This window comes from Mercenaria mercenaria, chromosome 14 (genome assembly GCF_021730395.1).
Source record: "Mercenaria mercenaria strain notata chromosome 14, MADL_Memer_1, whole genome shotgun sequence".
Lineage (NCBI taxonomy): Eukaryota > Metazoa > Mollusca > Bivalvia > Venerida > Veneridae > Mercenaria > Mercenaria mercenaria.
This window is the reverse complement of record NC_069374.1, coordinates 26,639,462-26,660,934: the sequence shown is the minus strand read 5'-3', so window position 1 is coordinate 26,660,934 and position 21,473 is coordinate 26,639,462. Positions and strand designations below refer to the sequence as shown.

The following is a 21,473-nucleotide window of genomic DNA, read 5'->3' as shown; positions in this document are numbered from 1 at the left end:
ATTGAGACTGAACCGTTTTGTTTTCTACAAAACGGGAAACGGCTGCTTATGTTTCTCCATATTAAAAGGTAAGACCATTTTCCCTATTTTGAAAGAAAATCTTGTGGCTTATGTCTTTTTCAAGTAAAGTTTCATTCAAATCCGTGCAAGATTTACAACTACTGGATAGAAAGTAAATTAACCTAAGTCTAATCTTCAGGCTTAAAATGTTCATGAATACCGATCAATAGACCATTTTTATGAACAATTTTCGGGTCGAATGTAATGGAAGCGTCGGACGTTTTTTAATGACAGGCGGAATGCGTTTTAACACTCGTTTCAAATAACAATATTCACGGTAATTTTTCAAAGCATTCTAGATTGTGCGGACACTGTGCGGACATTGTGCGGACACTGCAACACTAAGTTCAAATACAGCTTGATAAACACACCATCTTTGTGAGCTGTGAACACTTCTTTCAAATCGTTTAATCATACTTTATTGCTTATTATTTACATTTATATTTAAGAAAAATAACACATGCACAAAGAAAGATGTAAAACAAGTTCATGTAACAAGTAATGTCAGTTAACATCATAAAGATGCAACACACTTACTTAAACATGAATTTGTTTTTAATCTCAGTTATGTCAAATTGTCAAAAATTCCCATTATGTTAAATGTATATATTCCCATTGAATGCTACAGTATATATCTTTTGAATCTGTACCATAACACATATCACAACATGTATATTATATTTATAAAACATTGTCGTAAGCCTTATCCCTTACCATGCTGGACACGACTGATTCTGCCTTTGCGCCCAGTGTAGATCATGATCAGCCTGCACATCCGTGCAGTCTTATCATGATCTGCACTGTTCGCTATTCAACCAGTATCTTTTTGGTAAGCACCCTTTTTAACAGTTAATGGTACTGTCAAAATTGGAAGATAGAAAAAGTTCATTATAGAAATTTAGCAAGGTAAGGATTAAAATGTAACATATTTGCAATGTCATGTCATGCTCAGTAGGAAGACTAGACTATACTACTGCACGAAGCAAGCTCGAGGTCTCGGATGTGTTTGATTCCTTATTTGGTATTCTACGCTCCCCTGAAGCATTGATTGAATTGTCACATCTAACTTCGTAATCTGAAAAAGTATCCGTCTCAGATTTCCTAAGCCCCTGATTGCTGTTTCTAAATCCATAGAAAAAGTAGACTATGAAACCTGAAATGTACAAACTGATAATTATATCGCAAGTACATATGAGCCGCACCATGAGGAAACCAACATAGTGCGTTTGCGACCAGCATGGATCCAGACCAGCCCGCGCATCCGCGCAGTCTGGTCAGGATCCATGCTGTTCGCCTATTGCAACTAGGGAAACCGTTAGCGAACAGCATGGATGCGTAGGCTGATCTGGATCCATGTTGGTCGCAAATGTACTATGCTGCTTTTCTCATGGTGCGGCTCATATATTTTAGAAATGAACTGGCTAAAAGATTGAAATTTAGCTTTTTATAAAATGTCTGAACGCATTGTACTAGGTTTACTCATATCATCAATGTTTTAAAGGTCCATAAATGATTTAAATTATTATCTTAAAAACAGATGAAACAGCTTTCCAAATAGATGTTATGCGTACTTACATGGTTAGGAAAGCACCATTTTTAATATTGCACATGAACTCTTATAGTTAGTGCCATAAAGGGAGGTAATAAAAACAATAATATATTCAGCAATATATTCAAACCTTTGACAAATGTTAAAAAAAGTAATTATTAGAAATAGGATTTAAGAAGAAATTAATGTATCTTATGTTCACGGAAAATGTGGCAGCCACATTTTAAACAAAAGCATTATGAGTCTTTAAGCTGTCTGTTTAACATGTCAAAGTATATAGAATGCCGATACTGCAATGGACGTCAGCTATAATTCAGTTTTACCGACTTTGCTCAACAGTTTGTTTAAAATAAATAACTTTATGTTTCACTCTACCTACAGCCATCCAGACAGCAAATCTTATCCATGTCGCATTTGGAAGTCGAAGCATAAGAAAAATATTCACGAAAATACTTATACCCGGTAAAAACGGCAACCAAGGCACCTGGAATAAAAAAAAAATGCATTCTTTTAGACTATTGGTAACATACGTGAATACTGAGATTAATATGTTATTACATACCTAGTATTTACTCTCCGTTAAATAAAGTGGAACTATATCTATAAATCCCGCAGGATAACTCAAACGATAACATGTACGTTTCAATACAGAAAATATTCTGTATAACATTACAGTATGCACTTAACTTCTATCATTGACAACCTCAACGATGTATGAGAACCATAACAATCAAACGATAATATAAACATGCTGTCGTTTAAATTATCGTGCGGGAGTAGTACCTTAAACTCATCATCTTTTACACTATCTCACCAAAAACAAAATGAATTCAAAAACAGCTTTGTGTCAGAGATAACTAATATGAATTAACTATTTAGATTTTATTGAAGAGAAAATATAATTATGCAATATGAGCAATTCAACAAATTTTGCCTAATTTTTAGTTTTCATCACATGATGCCATGATTAATATTTCTGTTTAATTCTGTTTAAAATCAAACTTAACTACACTGCGTTTGTTTGTTGAGCAGGTAAAAGTCATACAGACTTAGCTCATATTTCAAGCTTAAATAGTTGCGGGGAGTCCCATTTGCCCTTCAGGGAAATGCGGGCACTTGAGTAGAACTATTAATATTGGTTGACTTAAAGAAATCTACCATTGATGCCCCTCCATTAAAAAAAAAACAAAATAGTGTCATACATGTTTAAAACTATGGCAAAACGAATAAAAAATACTTTCCGACCTGTACCAGATGCTTCCGTAGAAGTATAACAATTTTGATAACATAAGTCAAGTGGAGACAAAACGTTAACCCTTACCCAGCTACATTTCTAAAATGGACTGGTCTATGATTCAATTGCGACAGTACCACTTGTTATTCAAAGGGGTGTTCACTGAACATTTACTGACTGAATAGCGAACAGTGCAGACCATGATCAGCCTCCACTGATCTTGGACAAACATTGTTTAAAAAGCTGATGTTTTTATACCTGGATCGATTTTTATAGTGTAGTTCATCTTGTAAATGAAAGCGTGTGAGTTAAAAATAACTGCTGACTCTTTTAATCTATAAACCATACAAAGAGACGTGTGGTGTTACAAGAGCTAGTGACTGTGCATACAAACCTTAAAAGAAACCTTGCTTTTGTTCTGTGGTTGACATGCCATTGAGATAAGTAGAAGTGGCATTAATATAGTAAACACAGATGTGATGACAATCGCCCAGGCTTTACCAGCCGACAAATCGTCTTCTGCAAACTTTAGAAAGAGCGAAAGTCCAACAGTTAAAAGACCTGAAAACATATTACACATGCATCACTAGTGGAAATGTTGGTTTCTTACATCACGAAAAACAGAATTTCTCTTCCTACATATCACGAACTCGCCTATCTCAAATACCGGCTATTTCGAAGGCATTTTAAAATCCCGTCCCAAAAATCGAACAGGAAATATCATTATAAGACGAATTTCGGTTATCTCGAAGTATAACGCTCGATCCACTAAAATTCGAGATAACGAGACTCAACTGTATATATATTATCAATATCTCCGATGGAGCTGCAGTACTAAGGATCCTTGTGTCATCTCCTAAACGAATAAAGGTTATAAAGGTGAGATGATACTATCGTGTAACATTTGTATAATTCATACAGACATGTCATGGCTTTTGTTGCAACAGCTAATATTCTATAATAAGACTAGGCGGTACTTCAAAATATGGCTTAAAATATCTTGAATAACAGATAGAAAATTCCTCACTTACTAAATAAAGAAACAGCATATACAGATGTTTTCTCAGTTATCGGGGACGGGTTTTCATTTTTAAAATTGAAAGCTGTTGAAAATATGGTCTGGTCACCATAGTCATTTGAAAGCTGTCTTCTGTCATTTAAAGCGTCTGAATGATCTAGATGTTCCTTTGAATCATATTCAGCACTGAAATTATATAATGAAATGACGATTGGGCACGCCAGAAACAATCAAATAATAGACAACACGAAATAATTTGTTAGAAAATTCAGGTTAATTACTCCATCACCGCATCATTCTGCTCGGTTTTACCCTTAACTACTACATTTATATTTTTTCCTTTCTGAAATTACGAATGTAAAACAAATAAATACACGAAATGTTCACCCACACATTCCTTATCCGCGTTACGACTCAAAAGATTACCAAACGTACTATTCAAAAGGTAAAACTGTTTTCATGACTACAGTTTTGCAATGTATTCAACAACATCCGAGACTTTGAAACGCGCGACTTTTACATCAGATGGTTGGCTTACTCACACTTGTGTATAACTGCCTTTCGTCTCGTCTATTTCTCCTACATTATATCTGAGGCTTTGCAACACAGCATTTTTACATGTACAAGACAAGTATATGCGGATGCTTGATTTACTCACACTTGTGTATAACTGCCTTTCGACCTTTTGACTCGTCTATTTCTTCTATATTATATCTGAGGCTTTGCAACACAGAATTTTTACATGTACAAGACAAGTATATGCGGGTGGTTGATTTACTCACACTCGTGTATAACTGCCTTTCGTCTCGTCTATTTCTCCTATATTATATCTGAGGTTTTGCAACACAGCATTTTTACATGTACAAGACAAGTATATGCGGGTGGTTGATTTACTCACACTTGTGTATAACTGCCTTTCGTCTCGTCTATTATCCTATATTATCTGAGGTTTTGCACACAGCATTTTACATGTACAAGACAAGTATATCGGTGGTTGATTTATCACACTCGTGTATAACTGCCTTTCGTCTCGTCTATTCTCCTATATTATATCTGAGGTTTGCAACACAGCATTTTTACATGTACAAGACAAGTATATGCGGGTGGTTGATTTACTCACACTTGTGTATAACTGCCTTTTGACTCGTCTATTTCTCCTATATTATGGACCCTGTATCTCAACAGAAGTACAGACACTGCGACTAGAGTGTAAGCTAACAGAGTTCCTATAGACATCATGTCCACAAGCTCTTTCAGGTCAAATAACATCGCCATTAATCCTGTAATAAAAGACGTATTTCATACGGTCAAACAACATCGCCACTATTCTATTCCTGTTATAAAAAATATTTCTTAGTCGTCAAACAACATTGCCATTTTTTCTGTACATTGAGGGTCAAACAACATCGCCATTATTCCTTTTGTAAAAGATGTATATCATTCATATTTATCAAAATTGTTATATATTACTGTGTTTTGTATACATATCAACTTCTTATTTACAAACAAAATGAGTAACTACGTCTTAATGAGAGTGTATCTATTGATATTCGTTTGGGCAGTATAAAGGCGTATTTCAGCTATCTTTACCAGCCTAAAGTGACTTTTACTCCGAAGTAATGGTTAATCACATCTAATGTATATTATAAGCAAAATAAGTAAAACAAATACTGTAATTAAAAGTACTTACCTGCAAACGCACCAGATATTAGAGTGGCAATCAGTGGTGTTTTGAATCTGTCATTGACTTTGGCCAGAAACTTAAAGATAAGCCCATCACTGGCTATAGCGTAGATCACACGAGGAAGTGGAAACATTGCACCAAGGAGACTGCCAACATTTATTTCATTCAATATTATTTTACAAAATTTCATTCTGGCATTCTTTTTTACTCATACAGACTAAAGAACTAAATCTTCCTAAATACAAGGAATGCGTAGCGTTTATATGGGAAATGGTTTTAATCAGACTGCAGTTGACATTAATAAAAATAGTGAATCAGTTTTATGGTGATACATAATTCTAAAACATAACAATATGGTATATATCAATTCAGCTGAATCTGTTTAAGCGGCCACCTGAATTAAGCAGTCTGTCAGTTTACTTCCTGAATTGATTCCGTTCTTATTTCAACCTGCCACTTTTTAGACAGCCGCATTGTGTCACTTCCTTGACGACCTTGACAGTATAATTGAATTATTACATACAAAATGCAGAAGAATACTTAGAAAAGGAGAAGTATACGACGTAATGAACATACAAGTATACCAGATTTTTTTACCTCGGTCTCTTTCAATGAGTTCGAATCACTTGCCCCTCAATGCTATGGGTTTAACTCAATATGATAAGCACAGATCTACGAATCGCGGGGTCGAGAGTCCGGTCAACGGAAGAGGCGTATGTTCTCCATGGCAAGAGAAAAAGACAATATGTCTGAAATCAATTATCCTCCACATCTGTTATCCTTACATAACTGAAATACTGTTGAAAGAAAAACGACTTTAAACCCAACATAAACAAGCATATCGAGACCCTGCAAGAGAAGAATCATTTCATTGTAGGAATCATTTCATCTGACTTGCAAAGGATCATTAATTTCAGGTACCATCTGTGTCTGAAGTAATGCAAGGAATGCACAAAGGCTTTTGCTCCAAAATGAAAGGCTATGAAGTTTTGTTTTGGGTTTAACGCCGTTTTTCAACAGTATTTCAGTCATGTCACGGTGGGCAGTAAACCTAACCAGTGTTCCTGGATTCTGTACCAGTACAAACCTGTTCTCCGCAAGTAACTGCCAACTTCCCCACATGAATGTTCAGAGGTGGAGGACGAACGACTTCAGACACAATGTCTTTTATCAAATCGTCACGGAGAACATATGCCCCGCCGGGGGTGCTAGGAAGTAGTTACATCGGTACAAACCTATAAAACGACTGTAAAGCTGGACATATACCTTGTTGATAATCCACACACAGCACCCACAGCAATGATGTACCTGGCAACAGGCCAACCAACTCTATCAAACACGGCAGGTAATGGTGCACTCCCATCCAGTAAGTAATAAGGACACATCAGTGTTATAACAACAGATATACCAGAGTAGGCAAAGAAACACGCCAGCAGTGACACTACTATACTTACAGGTATAGCTTTCTGGGGGTTCTTCACTTCTTCACCTGTAAAAAACAGGAAAATATATTAGTATTTTTTATACTTCGGAAGTTTCAGTCGACGAAGTCGTTTTTATCGTGTACGCCGTGGCTTGTTCTATATACATAATATATATGTGGTTTTCTTATTTCAATTTAAAATACATATAATTGTTTTATATAACTGACCCTGAGAGTTAGAACTAATGCCAAAAAAACTCACAATGCTCACTAAACCTGGCGAGATGTGTACTAAATCTGATAAAAGGTGTTTAAAAAACCAGATAATGTGCTTACTAAACCGGACAATGTATTTACTCCACCTGGCAATATGTGTTAAATAAACATAATGTTATCAGTAAGCCGGACAATATGTGTTCACTAAATCGGACGATAGACTTTTACTAAACGTGATAATATGTTTACTAGATCTGAAAGTGCATTCAATAAACCTATATAACAATGTTTTATTGGTGTTTTGTAAACCTCATACTGTGTTTACAAAACATGAAAATGTATATTAACCTAACAAAAGTTTAACAAAACATGAACATAGTTGTTCATTAAACCTCTTAATATATCTTTTATACCTAACAATGTGTGTGTTCACTAAACTGGATAATGTGTGTTCACATAACGTAACAATATGTTTAATAAAACGGACAATGTATCTTCACTAAACCTAAAGATATATACATGATTACTGCTCTACCTGTTGTTGCTATGGCATCAAATCCAACAAAGGCATAGAAACATGTAGCCGCCCCTGACAACATACCAGAGAAACCAAATGGTAGAAATCCACCCTCTCCAATATCTGTAGAGTTTACAGCAGTGACCTAAATGGAATGCAATGACAATGTAACCGTGTATTTCTGTCAGTTTTTCGGATGTACAATGTAAGAAAACCAAAATAAGAAGCATGCAAGTTGAATTGTATACGCTTTAAACGAGTTGGATGTAAACACATGATAATATAAAAAAATGAAATGATATTTGCCATCAAATGTTTCTGAATTTAAGGTATCTAAAGTTAAAGGTGGTGGCATTGATCCTGTTTGCAATAACGACTTAGCAAATGTATCACATGTCCCGGTGTAAAACCTTTCCTGTTGTTTCGTGTGTAATAATGCATTTCATATACAATTACATTGTATACACTATATACTTCGAAACGTTTGCTTTTATTCGATCACATAGGCTGTATACATACCGTTTTCGGGTCTACTTCCCAGTTATGAACGTCTGCCTTGAATGCCCCGCAGATCACTATATACGTTACTACCAACAGATTGACTGCTGTAAACAGGTTGTTGAATCTTGACGACTCCTTCACTCCCACTGCTAGGATTACTGTAACAGTATACAAAACATGAAAAAGTATACTCAAGCAATAATAATATATAACCAATGTAGGAAAATCTGACTAAGCATGAGTAATCTGAAATAATACGAGGGATTCGTGCAACCAATGTGCAAAATTAAACATTCAAGTTATATAACAGTACTTAATGTGCAAACAGATTATGTAATAGAATGTAACAGAATAAACAAAGTGTATTAATATACCCAGTGTGTAATGATATACGAACAATGTAACAGTTAAAAGAAGCTGTAGTAATATAGCAAATGTGTAATAAAATACAAAACTTGTATATGGTAAGGATATGTCCAGTGTGTAATAATATACAAAGCATGCAATAATACAACATTACTAAACTGTAATAGTGTAACCATCATGCAATAATAAACACATTCCTTTACAGTATGAAATGACCATATTTACAAAATAAAATTAATTGGGTCAATATGACAAACAAGCTTATATTAAACTATTTTACAGATTGGACAGGAAAAGATCAATGTTGACTTTTGACCTTAAAATGTAACCTTGACCTTTGAGCTAGGGGTCTGGGTATTGCGCATAACGCAATGTCTCATTATGGGGAACATTTATGTCAAGAAATACTGAAACACTTTAATGGATGCCAGATATATGCACCAGGCAGGAAAAATTCAACCTCCGACATTGATCTTGAACATTGAGTTAAAGATTAGGGTGTAACGCAAGACATGTTGTCCCATTATGGGAAATACCCCCTCGGTAGCCTAGTGGTAGAGCGTCCGCTTCTAGTTCGGGAGGTCGTGGGTTCGATCCCCGACCGAGTCATACCAAAGACGTAAAAAATTGTACTAGTAGCTTCCTCGTTTGGCGCTCAGCATTAAGAGGATAGTGCTAGGACTGGTCAGCCCGGTGTCAGTATAATGTGACTGGGTGGGTTATCTTGCCACGTGTCTACGGCGTGATATTCCAGTGAGGCAGCACTATAAAGTTGGGCACTGTGCTCAAGTAGACACCATCGTTTATATGACTGAAAAATTGTTAAAAAAAGACGTTAAACCCGAACACGCACACATTATGGGAAACATTTGTACTAAGTAATATCAAAATCCTTTACTGGACGACAGAGTTATGGACAAGACAGGAAAAAACAACCTTTTAGTTTAATCATATTTTATTGTATATATATATTCACATGTATGCATCACATTTAATACAAGCATTAAATCAAATACGTACAAATGGGTTGGGCCAAAAGTTATTCCAACATTACCTAGGGCCCTCCCCACAACCTTTTGACCTGTTACTTCCAAGTGGGACCTTGACCTTTGAGATAGGGGTCTGGATGTTGCGCATGGCACGTCGTCTTATTATGAGGGACATTTGCGCAAAGTAATATAAAATCCCTTTATGGATTGTCAAGTTAAAGACCGGACAGAAAAAGCCCTGATGGCCTTTGACCTCAAAGTGCGACCTTCGAGCCATGGTTCCAGGTTTTGTGCATGACACGTCGTCTCATCCAAGGAAATATTATTGCCAAGTAATATTTAAACCTTGTTTCGCATGACAAAGTTATGGACCGGGCAGAAAAAAGCCTTTCCACATTTGATCTCCAAGTGTGGCATTGACCTTTAAGCTAAATGCATGGCATGTCGTCTGATTATGGGAAACATTTATACCAAATAATATTGTAACCCCTTGATGGATGAAGAGTTCTGTACCGGACACGAAACACACCCTGTTCATGCCTTATTAACATTTGACTGCCAAGAGTTATATCCCAGTAAACACCTGACGTCGTACCAACGTTAGTTAGACGTTGGATTTTGGTCGCGTCGTCGGCGACCTGAATCCAACGTCTAACCAACGTCATAACCACGACGTCTAATAGACGTCAGACTTAGACGTCTAGGAGACGTTGGAATTAGGTTGGATAGAAAGTCTGTTTAAATGTTTTCATTTATGAAATTAACTGGTGTAATTTTGCTAGTATAGTTTAAAGATAGTTATGCCTGAACATGCGCATATAAATAATAGTTCATTAGCACATCAAACATTATCATTAATTATGTTACAAAATCGCATGAGATTGTCTATTTTCGGAAACGGATTTCTTTTTACCAATTTAAAACTGGTCAGGAAAAAATTGCATTCTATACACATGTATAAATTATTTTAAGTTCACCTACACATGTTTATTAGTCATGCCTTCGCGAGATAAGTCTGAATCGGTTTACACAAGTCTTCGGTGATTTGATATTTGTGGGATAAGATAGAGCAAGTTTATAAATACTTTACACAAAGGGATCCACAACGTGAGTAGCAGATTTTTGAAAGTTGTACTTAGTTTAATTGTTATTCTTTTTAATGTTACGTATTCTTTCAAAGATTGATGCATTATGTTTATTACTTTAAAAATCAATTGTGTTTAACATAAAACTTCATTACATTTTATGAGGTTATAGAGATTTCTTTTAGAATTTAAAATATAACATGTTTGTTTTGCACGTAGCAATTATGTTCTTTAGTAATAGCTCTAGCATACTTGTGTAAGTTTACAAATTTTATGAAATGATGAAACTGTCAAATTTTATACATTTCAGATGGGAATTTTAGCGGAGTTGAAGAATCATGCAGACATGACTAAACTTGAAAGTTTCAATTACTGGATTACCTTTTTTGGATTTATGATATTAGACTTATGTCGCTTTCATGTGAAATAAAGATGATAAACTACATGTGTTGATAACTTGTTTGACTGCAAATTCTGTTGAAAATTTGGTCAGATTTTGGTTGGAAAGTGGTTAGATTTTGGTTGGAAAATGGTCGGATTGCGACGTCTAGCGACGTCGGGATCCGACGTCTAAACGGTTTGCAAATCCAACCAAAATCCAACGTTAATCTGACGTCGGGGTCCGACGTCTATACGACGTCTAACCGACGTCAGATGTCTACTGGGATTGATGTTTTTCTCGAGCCAGGGGACTAAAAGTTGTGCATGAATAATCGGCTTATTATGGAGGTACATTTGTGCCAAGTAATGATAAAATCCCATTCATGGATTGCTGGGTTACAGTCAGGACAGAAAAAAAGACTTGTTGACCTGTACGTTTAAGCTAGGGGTCAGTGAGTTTAGCACATTGCACGTCGTCCTGTCATGAGAACATTTGTACAAAGTAATAAAGTCCCTTAATGAAGGACAGAGTTATTGACCGGACATGAAATTACGGACGAACAGAATGACAGACGGACGGACGGACGGAATCCTATAGTCCCCGAAACTGGTTTTCAACTTGTATGTGACTAATAATAGCAGTCTCGATTTGATTAAATCTGTTCATGAGAGGTAATGAAAAGTGCATTTCTTGCTCAATACAAGTACAAGTACATGTTACTTACCTGTTAGAAGAAGGGTTATTCCAAGTGCAAAAAAGTCAGGGTAGGGTGAAAGACCAGAAATATGCATTGGAACATTGTCTCGAAAGTAGGTTTGTATTTTGTTGTGGACGAGAGAGTCAAAATACGAACTCCATGCTCTGGCCACACTTGCTGTGCCTAAAGACGTTAAAATCCAAAAGAGTCAAATGAAAACGTTTATTAGAAACTAAAACAGATTAATTATACGATTTTTATTGACATGCCGATTTGTTTGTTTTTTTTTTTGAAAGATATTCTGCTTCATCAATACCGCTTTATAATTAACATTGTTTGCGAAAGATTGTAAACACAAATTAAATTATGGTTACTAGGATGTCATATCCTTTAATAGATAAATAACATTTAGGGAAATGCTGGCAAATGTTTATTTTTAGGTCAGCAAATATTATATGAATCTTTCACAGGTAGAAGGCGCGGATGGAAATCTCTGGCTCGATGGAAACTGTTTAGGCGGTAATGAGGCTCTGTCGAGTTACCGCTAAACAGTTATACGAGGGCAGATTTCCATATTCTTTTTTCTTGCATGTCGTATTCTTTCATTAATAAAAGATATAAAGTAAAACGAATGCCTTTCCTTTTAAGCACTATTTTATTACAGTAGCGTATGAATTTACGCATTCCTAAACTACATCACGTGAGTTATCTTACATCTCAGGGTGTAAGACGAGTTTTTTTCCAGAAAAACACGGAAAAAAACCCTGTCTGGCAAGCGTAAATCAGCACAGTGATGAATTATTTGTCTAACATACCAATTACATATTCCAATATGAGATTCCAGCCAATCACAAACGCCATGAGTTCTCCTATAGTGACGTAGCTGTATACGTAGGCTGAACCTGTTTTAGGAACGCGTGCACCGAACTCGGCATAACACAGTCCTTAAAAGCAAAACAGCAAATGTGTCACATATAAATTATTAAAATTAGGTGACAGATATGTTTACTTGGTCAGAATGCTTTGTATGAGTTGTGAGTGCTATTTATAGTTCAGGACACAGAATAACGCTAGGCAACTTCGGCCATCTCCGAACAATCAGCACAGACTCTAAGTCAATGGAGTGAGATAAAGTACTGTGTTAAATACGTCCACGGAAAACCTGGTGCAGACAGAACACTCACGTGATAAATGTGTATAACAATGGAACACATGGAATGCAGATCTTGGTTGGATAATCTCAGTAGTACTTATTTGATTCCTTTGACAACAATAAGAGTAGAACTCTAGAATTCTGTTCCGAGTTGTCAAAGGAATATGGCCTTATTCTTGTTTCAATACGACATTCTTCGGACACATATATGTACATTTGTAGCTGGACACTTAATGTCTAAGTTATGTATAGCCAATACGTAATTCACCGATTGTGACGTCAACTACTTTCAGAATGTTCTTATCTTATGGCCAATATTAACCAAATTAAAAATTCTACAAAAACTAGTTCAGGAAAAATAATTGTAGGCTTAGCAATATTTATATATGAAGCTAGGCTTAAGAAAAATGAGACAAGTTGATAAAGTGTAGCAAGACACCGTCTTATCTATACTACACTGTTACCTGAAACTGAATATAGTAGTCTTACACCGCTATAAAGTAAACAAAGTTTGCAGACGAACTCCATGTTCAAACTTCTTCAAAACTACAGGTAAAAACCGAGTCCAGTTAATTTAAAGCATAACCGCTCAAAATGTATTCCTTTCTTTTACGAGTATGCAAGAACTGAATGTTTTATATGTATACTATCTGAAATTACTATTCTTACCAAGTATCACCAAGTATGTTGCTTTTCTAAGTACAATGATGAACTGCCACATCGTGTATATTGCAATGAACATATTTATGTTTATGTCAAAACAATTTTTGACTTGACTTGACCTATCTTAACTCTATAATTATGTTTTTAAATACAAACCGCCATTGCTTAATTAAGATGTTAGAATTTCTGTCAGAAACGAATTCGCCGGAAATGTTAGTAAGAACTGTCAAAAATACGAAAACCCAATATCTCGAACTCGCTAATCATAAAATTACGGCTTTCTCGAAGACATTTTCAAGTCCTGTCCCAAAATATCATTTTAGTCGAATCTTGAAGTAAAACGTTCGATCCCTTACCATAAATGTGGCATTGAGCATGTTGAGTATACATGTAAATACAAACATGTATGTGTAGAGTAAAGTACAGAGTTTGCTTTTTAATTTGTCTCTCCTGAAAAATTAAGCGGAAGCAACAGTTTTGATATAGAACAATTTTTGTTTTTAAAATGTGGTGGAAATGACAACTTGTAAAGGATTCTTAAAGTGATGCATAAATTCGATTGACAAATAGAAATGAAGTAAATGTTACCTGCAAGAACGGAGGCTAATGCAGCAATAAGGAAAGAGATGAACACAGAGGGGCCGGATGTTTGCTTGGCAACCTGTCCAGCCACAACATAGATACCTGCACCCAGGGTACTCCCTATACCTGTTATAAAGACAGATTTTTTTTTCTTTACAAGCATGCGGCTTGCGATTGTGTTGATAGAGAAGTAACGTTCATTTATATTTGTAAACTTTAGGCACGAATGATATTTTGATAAAAGTACGTATAGATTAGCTTCAAAAATTTATTTACGATAAATTTGTATATATAGTCTACCAGTCAGTAAAAGGCCTCTTCTTATCAAATTGTTAACAAAGTTGCGTTTTATGAATATATTTATTAGCACTCCGTCTGCTGCAATCTTTTTGCAGCGGCAATCTGTGGTTGGCTCCTGTTTTGCTCAAATGTATTCATTCTATATTACCTTTTTATTGTTTTTTTTTTACTTAAACACATTACCTAAAGCTGTTAAATCCACAGTATTAAGACACCGTGCTAGCTTCGTGTCGTGAACAGAGTCAGCTCGTATAAACTTCTTCCGGGACAATTTCTTTAGTATCTCCATATTGATTGCCTGTGGTACTTTACTGAAAAGTAAATATGCATAAACTGTACCCAGGATCCAATAGCAATAGCTGGACCAAGGATCCAATATAAATAGCTAGATCAAGGATGTAATATAAATGACAGGATCATGGCTCCAATGAAATATCCGGCCCAAGGATCCAAAATAGATAGCTAAACCAAGGATCCAATATAAACAGCTGGATCAAGGATCCAATAGAAATAGCCGACCCAAGGATCAAATAAAATATTCAGTAGAAAAAAGCTGACCAGGGATCCCATAGAAATCGCTTGATCGAAGACCCAGTAGAAATAGCTAGATCAATGATCCTATAGAAATAGATAGATCAAGGATGTAATATACATAACTGGATCATGGATCCAATGAAATATCCGGACCAAAGATCCAATATAAGTAGCTTGACCAAGGATTCAGTATAAATAGCTGGACCTAGGATCCAATATAAATAGCTTGACCACGGATCCAATATAGACAGCTGAACCAAGGATCCCATATAAATAGCTGGACCAAGGATCCAATAGAAATCGCCGGCCCAATGATAAAATGGAATGTCCAGTAGAAAAAGCTGACCAAGGATCCCATAGAAATCACCAGATCAAAAATCCAATAGAAATAGCTTGATCAAGGATCTGGTAGAAATAGCTAGATCAAGGATATAATATAAATAATTGGATCTTGGATCCAATGAAATATCCGGACCAAGGATCCAATATAAATAGCTGGACCAAGGATCCAATACAAATATTTGGATCAATGATGTAATATAAATAACTGGATCATGGATCCAATGAAATATCCTGACCAAGGATCAAAAAGAAATAGCTGGACCAAGGATCCAATATAAATAGCTGTATCAAGGATCCATTAGAAATAGCCGAACCAAGGATGCAATATGAATAGCTGGATCAAGGACCAAACAGTTATAGCCAGACAAAGGTTCCGGTATAAAAAGATTGACCGACGATGAAATAGAAACAGCCGGACCAAGGGTCCAATATAAATAACTGGATCAAGGATCCAATATAAATAGCCGAACAAAGGATCCAATATAAAAAGTTGGATCAAGGATCCAATATAAATAGCTGGATAAAGGATTCAATATGAATAGCCAGACCAAAGATCCATTAGAAATAGCCGAACCAAGGATCCAATATAAATAGCCGGACCAAGGATCCATAAGAAATAGCCGGACAACGGATCCATTAAAAATAGCCGAACCAAGGATTCAATACAAATAGCTGGATCAAGGACCAAACAGAAACAGCCGGACCAAAGGTCCCATATAAATAGCCAGACCAAGGATCCATTAGAAATAGCCGAACCAATGATCCAATATAAATAGCTGGATCAAGGACTAAACAGAAATAGCCGGAACAAGGATTCATTAGAAATAGCCGAACCAAGGATTCAGTATACATAGCTGGATCAAGGACCAAACAGAAATAGCCGGACAACGGATCCATTAGAAATAGCCAAACCAAGGATTCAATACAAATATCTGGATCAAGGACTAAACAGAAACAGCCGGATCAAAGGTCCAATATGAATAGCTGGGCCAAGGATCCAATAGAAATAGCTTGGCCAAGGATCCGATAATAGCTAGGACCCACTAAAGAAGGCGACGTAAAGTACGGACATACTTTCTGATCACAGCTGCAGATGTTATATTTTTTCAAAGCATGAAAAGGTAACTTTTTCTGAAAAAAGGTGTGTGTTAGGGGTTGGGAAGGTTGAAAATTTTCAAACTGTTTTCACTTCATAGATAATTTTGGCCAAGGAGAAGTTTTCGATGTTTTATACATCATCTATATATTAGTGTTCTCTTGGCTGCTATGTTTCACTCACAATGCTCTATTTTAATTTTTCATAATTCTTAATGTGCATGTAACTGGGGGCCATTTCAGTACACCAAATGTTAAGTACCCACCTGAATAGCAATGATAACAGGTCCTGCCATCAAGTACATTGATATGAGATGGTAAATATTTATCTGATAAATCAGAGATAGTGTAGGACTGTCTGAATACAGCTCTGCCAAGTACCTACTTAGTTTGTCTGATCACTGACAGGGAGAAAGCAACTGAATGACCGTATTTCATTACATACTGTAATCAGCTTATATTACATAAATATTACACAATGTACACAGTGCAAGACTTCCAATCGGTAAACATTTAATAGTGTATTTCAAAAGATTTTCTAAACATATAAAAACAGTCTCATTGATTTTTCTAACATACCAAAAGTTATAACATCTGCACAATACTAAAGGAATTACATACTTTTGAAGTGAATCACCTCCGCCCCCCCCCCCCCCCCCCCCAAAGCAAACAAAACACTATAATTAAGTAAATGTGACTGAAAGAGGACAGTCACCAGTCGAACTGCTTTACATTTGATATTTATATTTTTATTTTGCATATATTTTTATTTTGCAATTACATAAATCACAAACGTTAGCGCATTTTATATAGTATAACAAAATAAAATTCTTTTAACAAATAAAATAGATTAGATAGACATTTAAATAAAATAACAGCATTTCTATTTCACGGATTAAAATTGATAAATTGCAAGTTCAGTTTTCTTAAAACCAAGAGTAATAAATAAGAGAATAACTACTTAAGAGCAATAAATAGGTTAAGAGCATATTTTCGTATTGTGTTTCAAAAAATTAGGTAATATAAATATGATCTATGGTTGCATGGATAACCCATTAAGCCCGAAAGCTTATTTCCAAGGGGGTCCAGTTTACCAAAAAAGAATCAGAGAAGTAACGAAATCTAATTTAGTAATTCATAAATCATACACCTATGACAATAAAAGTCATATGAAACTAAAAACTTAATATATAAAAAAAATATGCTCTCTAGGTATGAGATGTTTAAATACTACAGACTAGGGTTAGAAAGGAAAGGGCGGATGCTTAAAATGCCCTTTTTCAGTAAAACGTTAAATGTGCTTTAATGATTTACTAACCCAAAGAAGTTTTAACTAAATAGTCATCTTATTATTAATGAATAAAGAACTTTCAGCACAGATTAAGAGTTGACCGAAATATAAACATTCTACTGGCAGGGTTTGCAGAATATCAAGTGAAATTTCAAACCGAGTTCCATATTAAAGGGAGGTAATTTGATAATTTTTCATGCCCCTGTAAATTGTCCCAGTGATGTGGTAATGAAATGCTATTTTGTTCCCAATATAATATAGATTTTCTATATGTTTTACCAGTTATACAACAGGCGTATGCTTTCATGGGCTATTTAATTCAAAACGATAACTCGTACAATTACACAACATAAAACATGTTCTACATTGCCCACCACTTTATTGTGTATCAAACAGAACTAAAACTGTAGCTGGTATTTACTGGACTGTACCGGTATCATTACACATATTTATTTCGCTCCGTGATGGTAATAAAGAACATGCTCCGATAGCACTCATTTTTTTTTTTTGACAAACGAAAATATTATGAGAAATAATGCTGTTATATACAAAATGTTTTAAAGTTACGTATGTGTGACATTGAGACAGTTTAACTTGTGTGTTACTTTATTTCATGACTGGTGTACAAGATTTGAGAAAAAACACTTTATGATATCACTTATCATTTTTGGGTATATTGAAATTCATATAAAGATATCACAAAATGATTGATAGATATCTATAATCTGATCATTGGAGATCTTAAAATCAGTTTTTATTTTATTATATCATTAATTCTACTAACTGATGTCTTTAATTATATTTTATGGTATCCGTAAACGATTTATTTGTTATCAAAAATAAATTAAAGATATAATTAAAAAGAATTAAGGATATCATAGATATATATTTTTTGCTATCCTAAAATCGATTTAGGATATCATTAAATGAACTATAAATATCTTAAATTCATTTTAAGATATCAGTAAATGAATTATTGGATATCTAAAAATAAAGGCAACTTTTTATATCTTAAAGGCGATTTTTGATATCTAAATATTAAGTTAAATATTACGATGATATTATGGTATTTGAATTATTGACATCAGGATATCGTAAAATCAAACATATTATATCTTTAAATGATAAATGTACCTTGTGAATTGTGATATTATTACATCGAATTAAGGATATGAAGAAATATTCGTTTTTAGAAATATCCAATATTCTATTTTATGTTATCCTTTAATCATTTAATGATATCTTTAAATCAGTTTTGGAAATTACAAAAACAAATTAAATTGATATCTTAAACTACAGATAGTAAAATGGTTAGACACACTGTATTTCAAGATATCACAAAAAACATTTGATGATAATCATAAAACGAATTCAGATTAAAGATATCGCAAAACTGTACACAAACAACAAAAAAGTACATTTTCTTTCTCATTGTTAGTTTTTAAATGGTAGCAGCATATTTTTTTGTAACGAATAAAACATACAATTTTGTCAAGGATCGTGGAAAGAAACGTGGTATTATATTTTTGCCGACATCATTACCATCACCACCACCAGCACCATCATCACTAAAGAAGTCAATCTGTTTACTCTTTCTTATAATTCATACTGTAATCTTTTTTTGTCGTAAACATCATCCCTAGCATGTTTATGATGATGATGGTGGTGTTGATGATGATGATGGTGTTGATGATGATACTGTTGAGGTGACTGTGATGATCAATCTTCTCGATGAACCAGGAATCGTATGTACATTTTATTAGCTAAAGTCCACCTTTCATTAACCATGTTAGCATTGGTCTGTCTCATATCAGTTCAAATGGACCTGCGTATTTGTCTGAAAAACGTTGATCGAAACACAAACACCCACACCCACACACCAAAACACCCACCGAGTCCGCCCTTCCACCTGCACGCAGCCACGTATGAACGCACGCACGCTCGCACGCACGTAGTCACGTAGCCCTGCTCGATTGTATTTAAGGTAATTGGTTCATATTTTCGCGAACCTGGGTCTCACTAGTAGTTATGTATGGACTACAGAGTCCTATAAACGGCAGATATTGTTTATGGATTTAAATAAAAACATACATGCTTACTATATGTGTTTTTTTTTCAGGTCCCTATATGTCTGCTTGATGTAAGGAAGACGATCTCCAGCACCTGCTACCTTATCTGGAAGATATCAAAGGTGGCAGGGGAGCAGTTTCGAATTTTAGCCCCTTCGTATTTTCTTTTCCAAATAATTTGCGTAAACTTATTCAAAGTGCATTAAAATTATCATTTCAATTACTGAACGTTAATTCTAAAAGAGCACGTACCTGAAAAGAGCTGATGCAAATAGTTTGCTGAATAACACCATAAAATTTTGAGTCACTATTTTAAGTGTCTTTGGGCCACATTTCTCCTCAGCGATCGAGGATGACAGACACTTATCTTTGCAGGATTAACACGATAAACGTGCATAAATTATATTTAAATATACAAATTATTATATTACATTTGTCGAAAAGAATGAAAGCATGTTGAAATTTCCTTTGATTTTAAGAGGGGAGGTGGTACGTATTATAGAGGTAACACAATGGTCTTAATTGATAGTGTCATTCAGAAGCCCACATGCAGACTAAAGCAAAAGTGTTGCTGCTTTCGAACTTTTAATATTAATACAGTTGAAAATCGTTGAGTATCCAGTACTTGCTTAAAAGTTACGAGAAAGCCACTCCCTTGTCACCTAATTCTTTCTTCTTCACGAACAACTTTCCTAGTTTTAGTCTATTCTTTAATATCACATCACGCCACGCATTTCAATCAATATGGGCAAAAACTTACCTTTAAATGGAGTCGAAATCCAGCTGTACACTTAACAGTTTTATTTTGCCACACATAAAATATATCTAAAAACTTGCTTTGATATATTATTTTAAATAACTATTTCTTAGTTTGTATAATGCGACAGCTTCCGCAATATGAGGAAATTATTTTGGTATGAGAAAGTGTACTATTGTGTTGTATAAAATCACATGCCTATGTTCTCATTGTTCCGAATTATTTAGATATCAGTTGCGTGTAAATAGCGTGATTTTAACGATATCTTACAGGAAAAAAAAACACCACGAAACATCCTATTTATATATTTGTATCCTGAATTAAGGTAGTTCTGTACGACCGTGTTAAAATTTTTCTACAATGTAGGATTTGATTGAACCCTGATTTTTCAAAAAATAAAAAAAAAAAATAAAAAAAGTAGAATATACTTTAAGTTAGAAAATTCGGCAAATAAAATGTTAGGGTCATGAGCTCTATCTTTTTGCTATTCTGTTTCGAAAAGCTTTGACCTCACACAAGTTTTCATAATGGGAGTCTATGGGAAAATCGCAACTTGATAAACATTTGCGCGAATAGATTTTTTTTTCTACAATGTAGATTATAATGAAACTCCTCACAGTTGTAATAAACACATGGCCTTTAATATGGTGAAATAAAATGCATAGGTCCGTGTGCTTGTCTCTGACATATTTGCCCATGATTAAAGAGATCCGTGCATTTCAAGCTAATTCTAAGATTTTGTTTGGAGTTTTTTAATGTGGCAGATGTTTTCATATCATATTTTAACTTCAGAAAGATAGTAACGTTGCCACTGTAATTAATTTACTTACTGGTTGACATTAATTTATTAAATGATTTTCATTTCCGTACGCCGATTCCAGGCTTTATTCTACGTTTTCAGATAAATGACGTTACGTCATTACTTCCAGATTATCAAACGTGCAGAACTACCTTAATTAAGTTAAA

The 21,473-nt window shown here is 34.8% G+C and overlaps 1 protein-coding gene across 3 annotated transcripts; it reads right to left on the bottom strand.

Moving 5' to 3' along the window:
* Window positions 1–463: 463 nt before the first annotated feature.
* Window positions 464–20,789, bottom strand: LOC123527083 (cationic amino acid transporter 2-like). Of its 3 annotated transcripts, none has more exons than XM_045306352.2 (14): window positions 20,511–20,789; window positions 14,603–14,730; window positions 14,126–14,245; window positions 12,537–12,665; window positions 11,749–11,904; window positions 8,221–8,360; window positions 7,720–7,846; window positions 6,812–7,034; window positions 5,552–5,691; window positions 4,982–5,141; window positions 3,875–4,047; window positions 3,238–3,404; window positions 1,985–2,093; window positions 464–1,213 (listed from the first exon to the last, which is right to left on the bottom strand). In XM_045306352.2, exons 2-14 carry the CDS (start codon window positions 14,706–14,708, stop codon window positions 1,026–1,028), a joined length of 1,938 nt encoding a protein of 645 aa, XP_045162287.2. In that variant the 5' UTR covers window positions 14,709–14,730; window positions 20,511–20,789; the 3' UTR covers window positions 464–1,025. The 3 variants fall into 3 exon arrangements, with proteins under 3 accessions (XP_045162287.2, XP_053379077.1, XP_045162288.2); XM_053523102.1 differs by lacking the exon at window positions 20,511–20,789 and adding an exon at window positions 19,781–19,831; XM_045306353.2 differs by lacking the exons at window positions 14,126–14,245; window positions 14,603–14,730 and having other exon boundaries at window positions 20,511–20,786.
* Window positions 20,790–21,473: the final 684 nt, after the last annotated feature.

Excerpts from the sequence above, each read along its gene's own strand:
- LOC123527083 (XM_045306352.2), bottom strand. The coding sequence starts at position 14,708 with ATGGAGATACTAAAGAAATTGTCCCGGAAGAAGTTTATACGAGCTGAC. Across the intron at positions 11,905-12,536 it reads CATATTGGAATATGTAATTG|GCACAGCAAGTGTGGCCAGA; the intron begins GTATGTTAGACA and ends TAACGTCTTTAG. Across the intron at positions 7,035-7,719 it reads TGATGCCATAGCAACAACAG|GTGAAGAAGTGAAGAACCCC; the intron begins GTAGAGCAGTAA and ends TGTTTTTTACAG.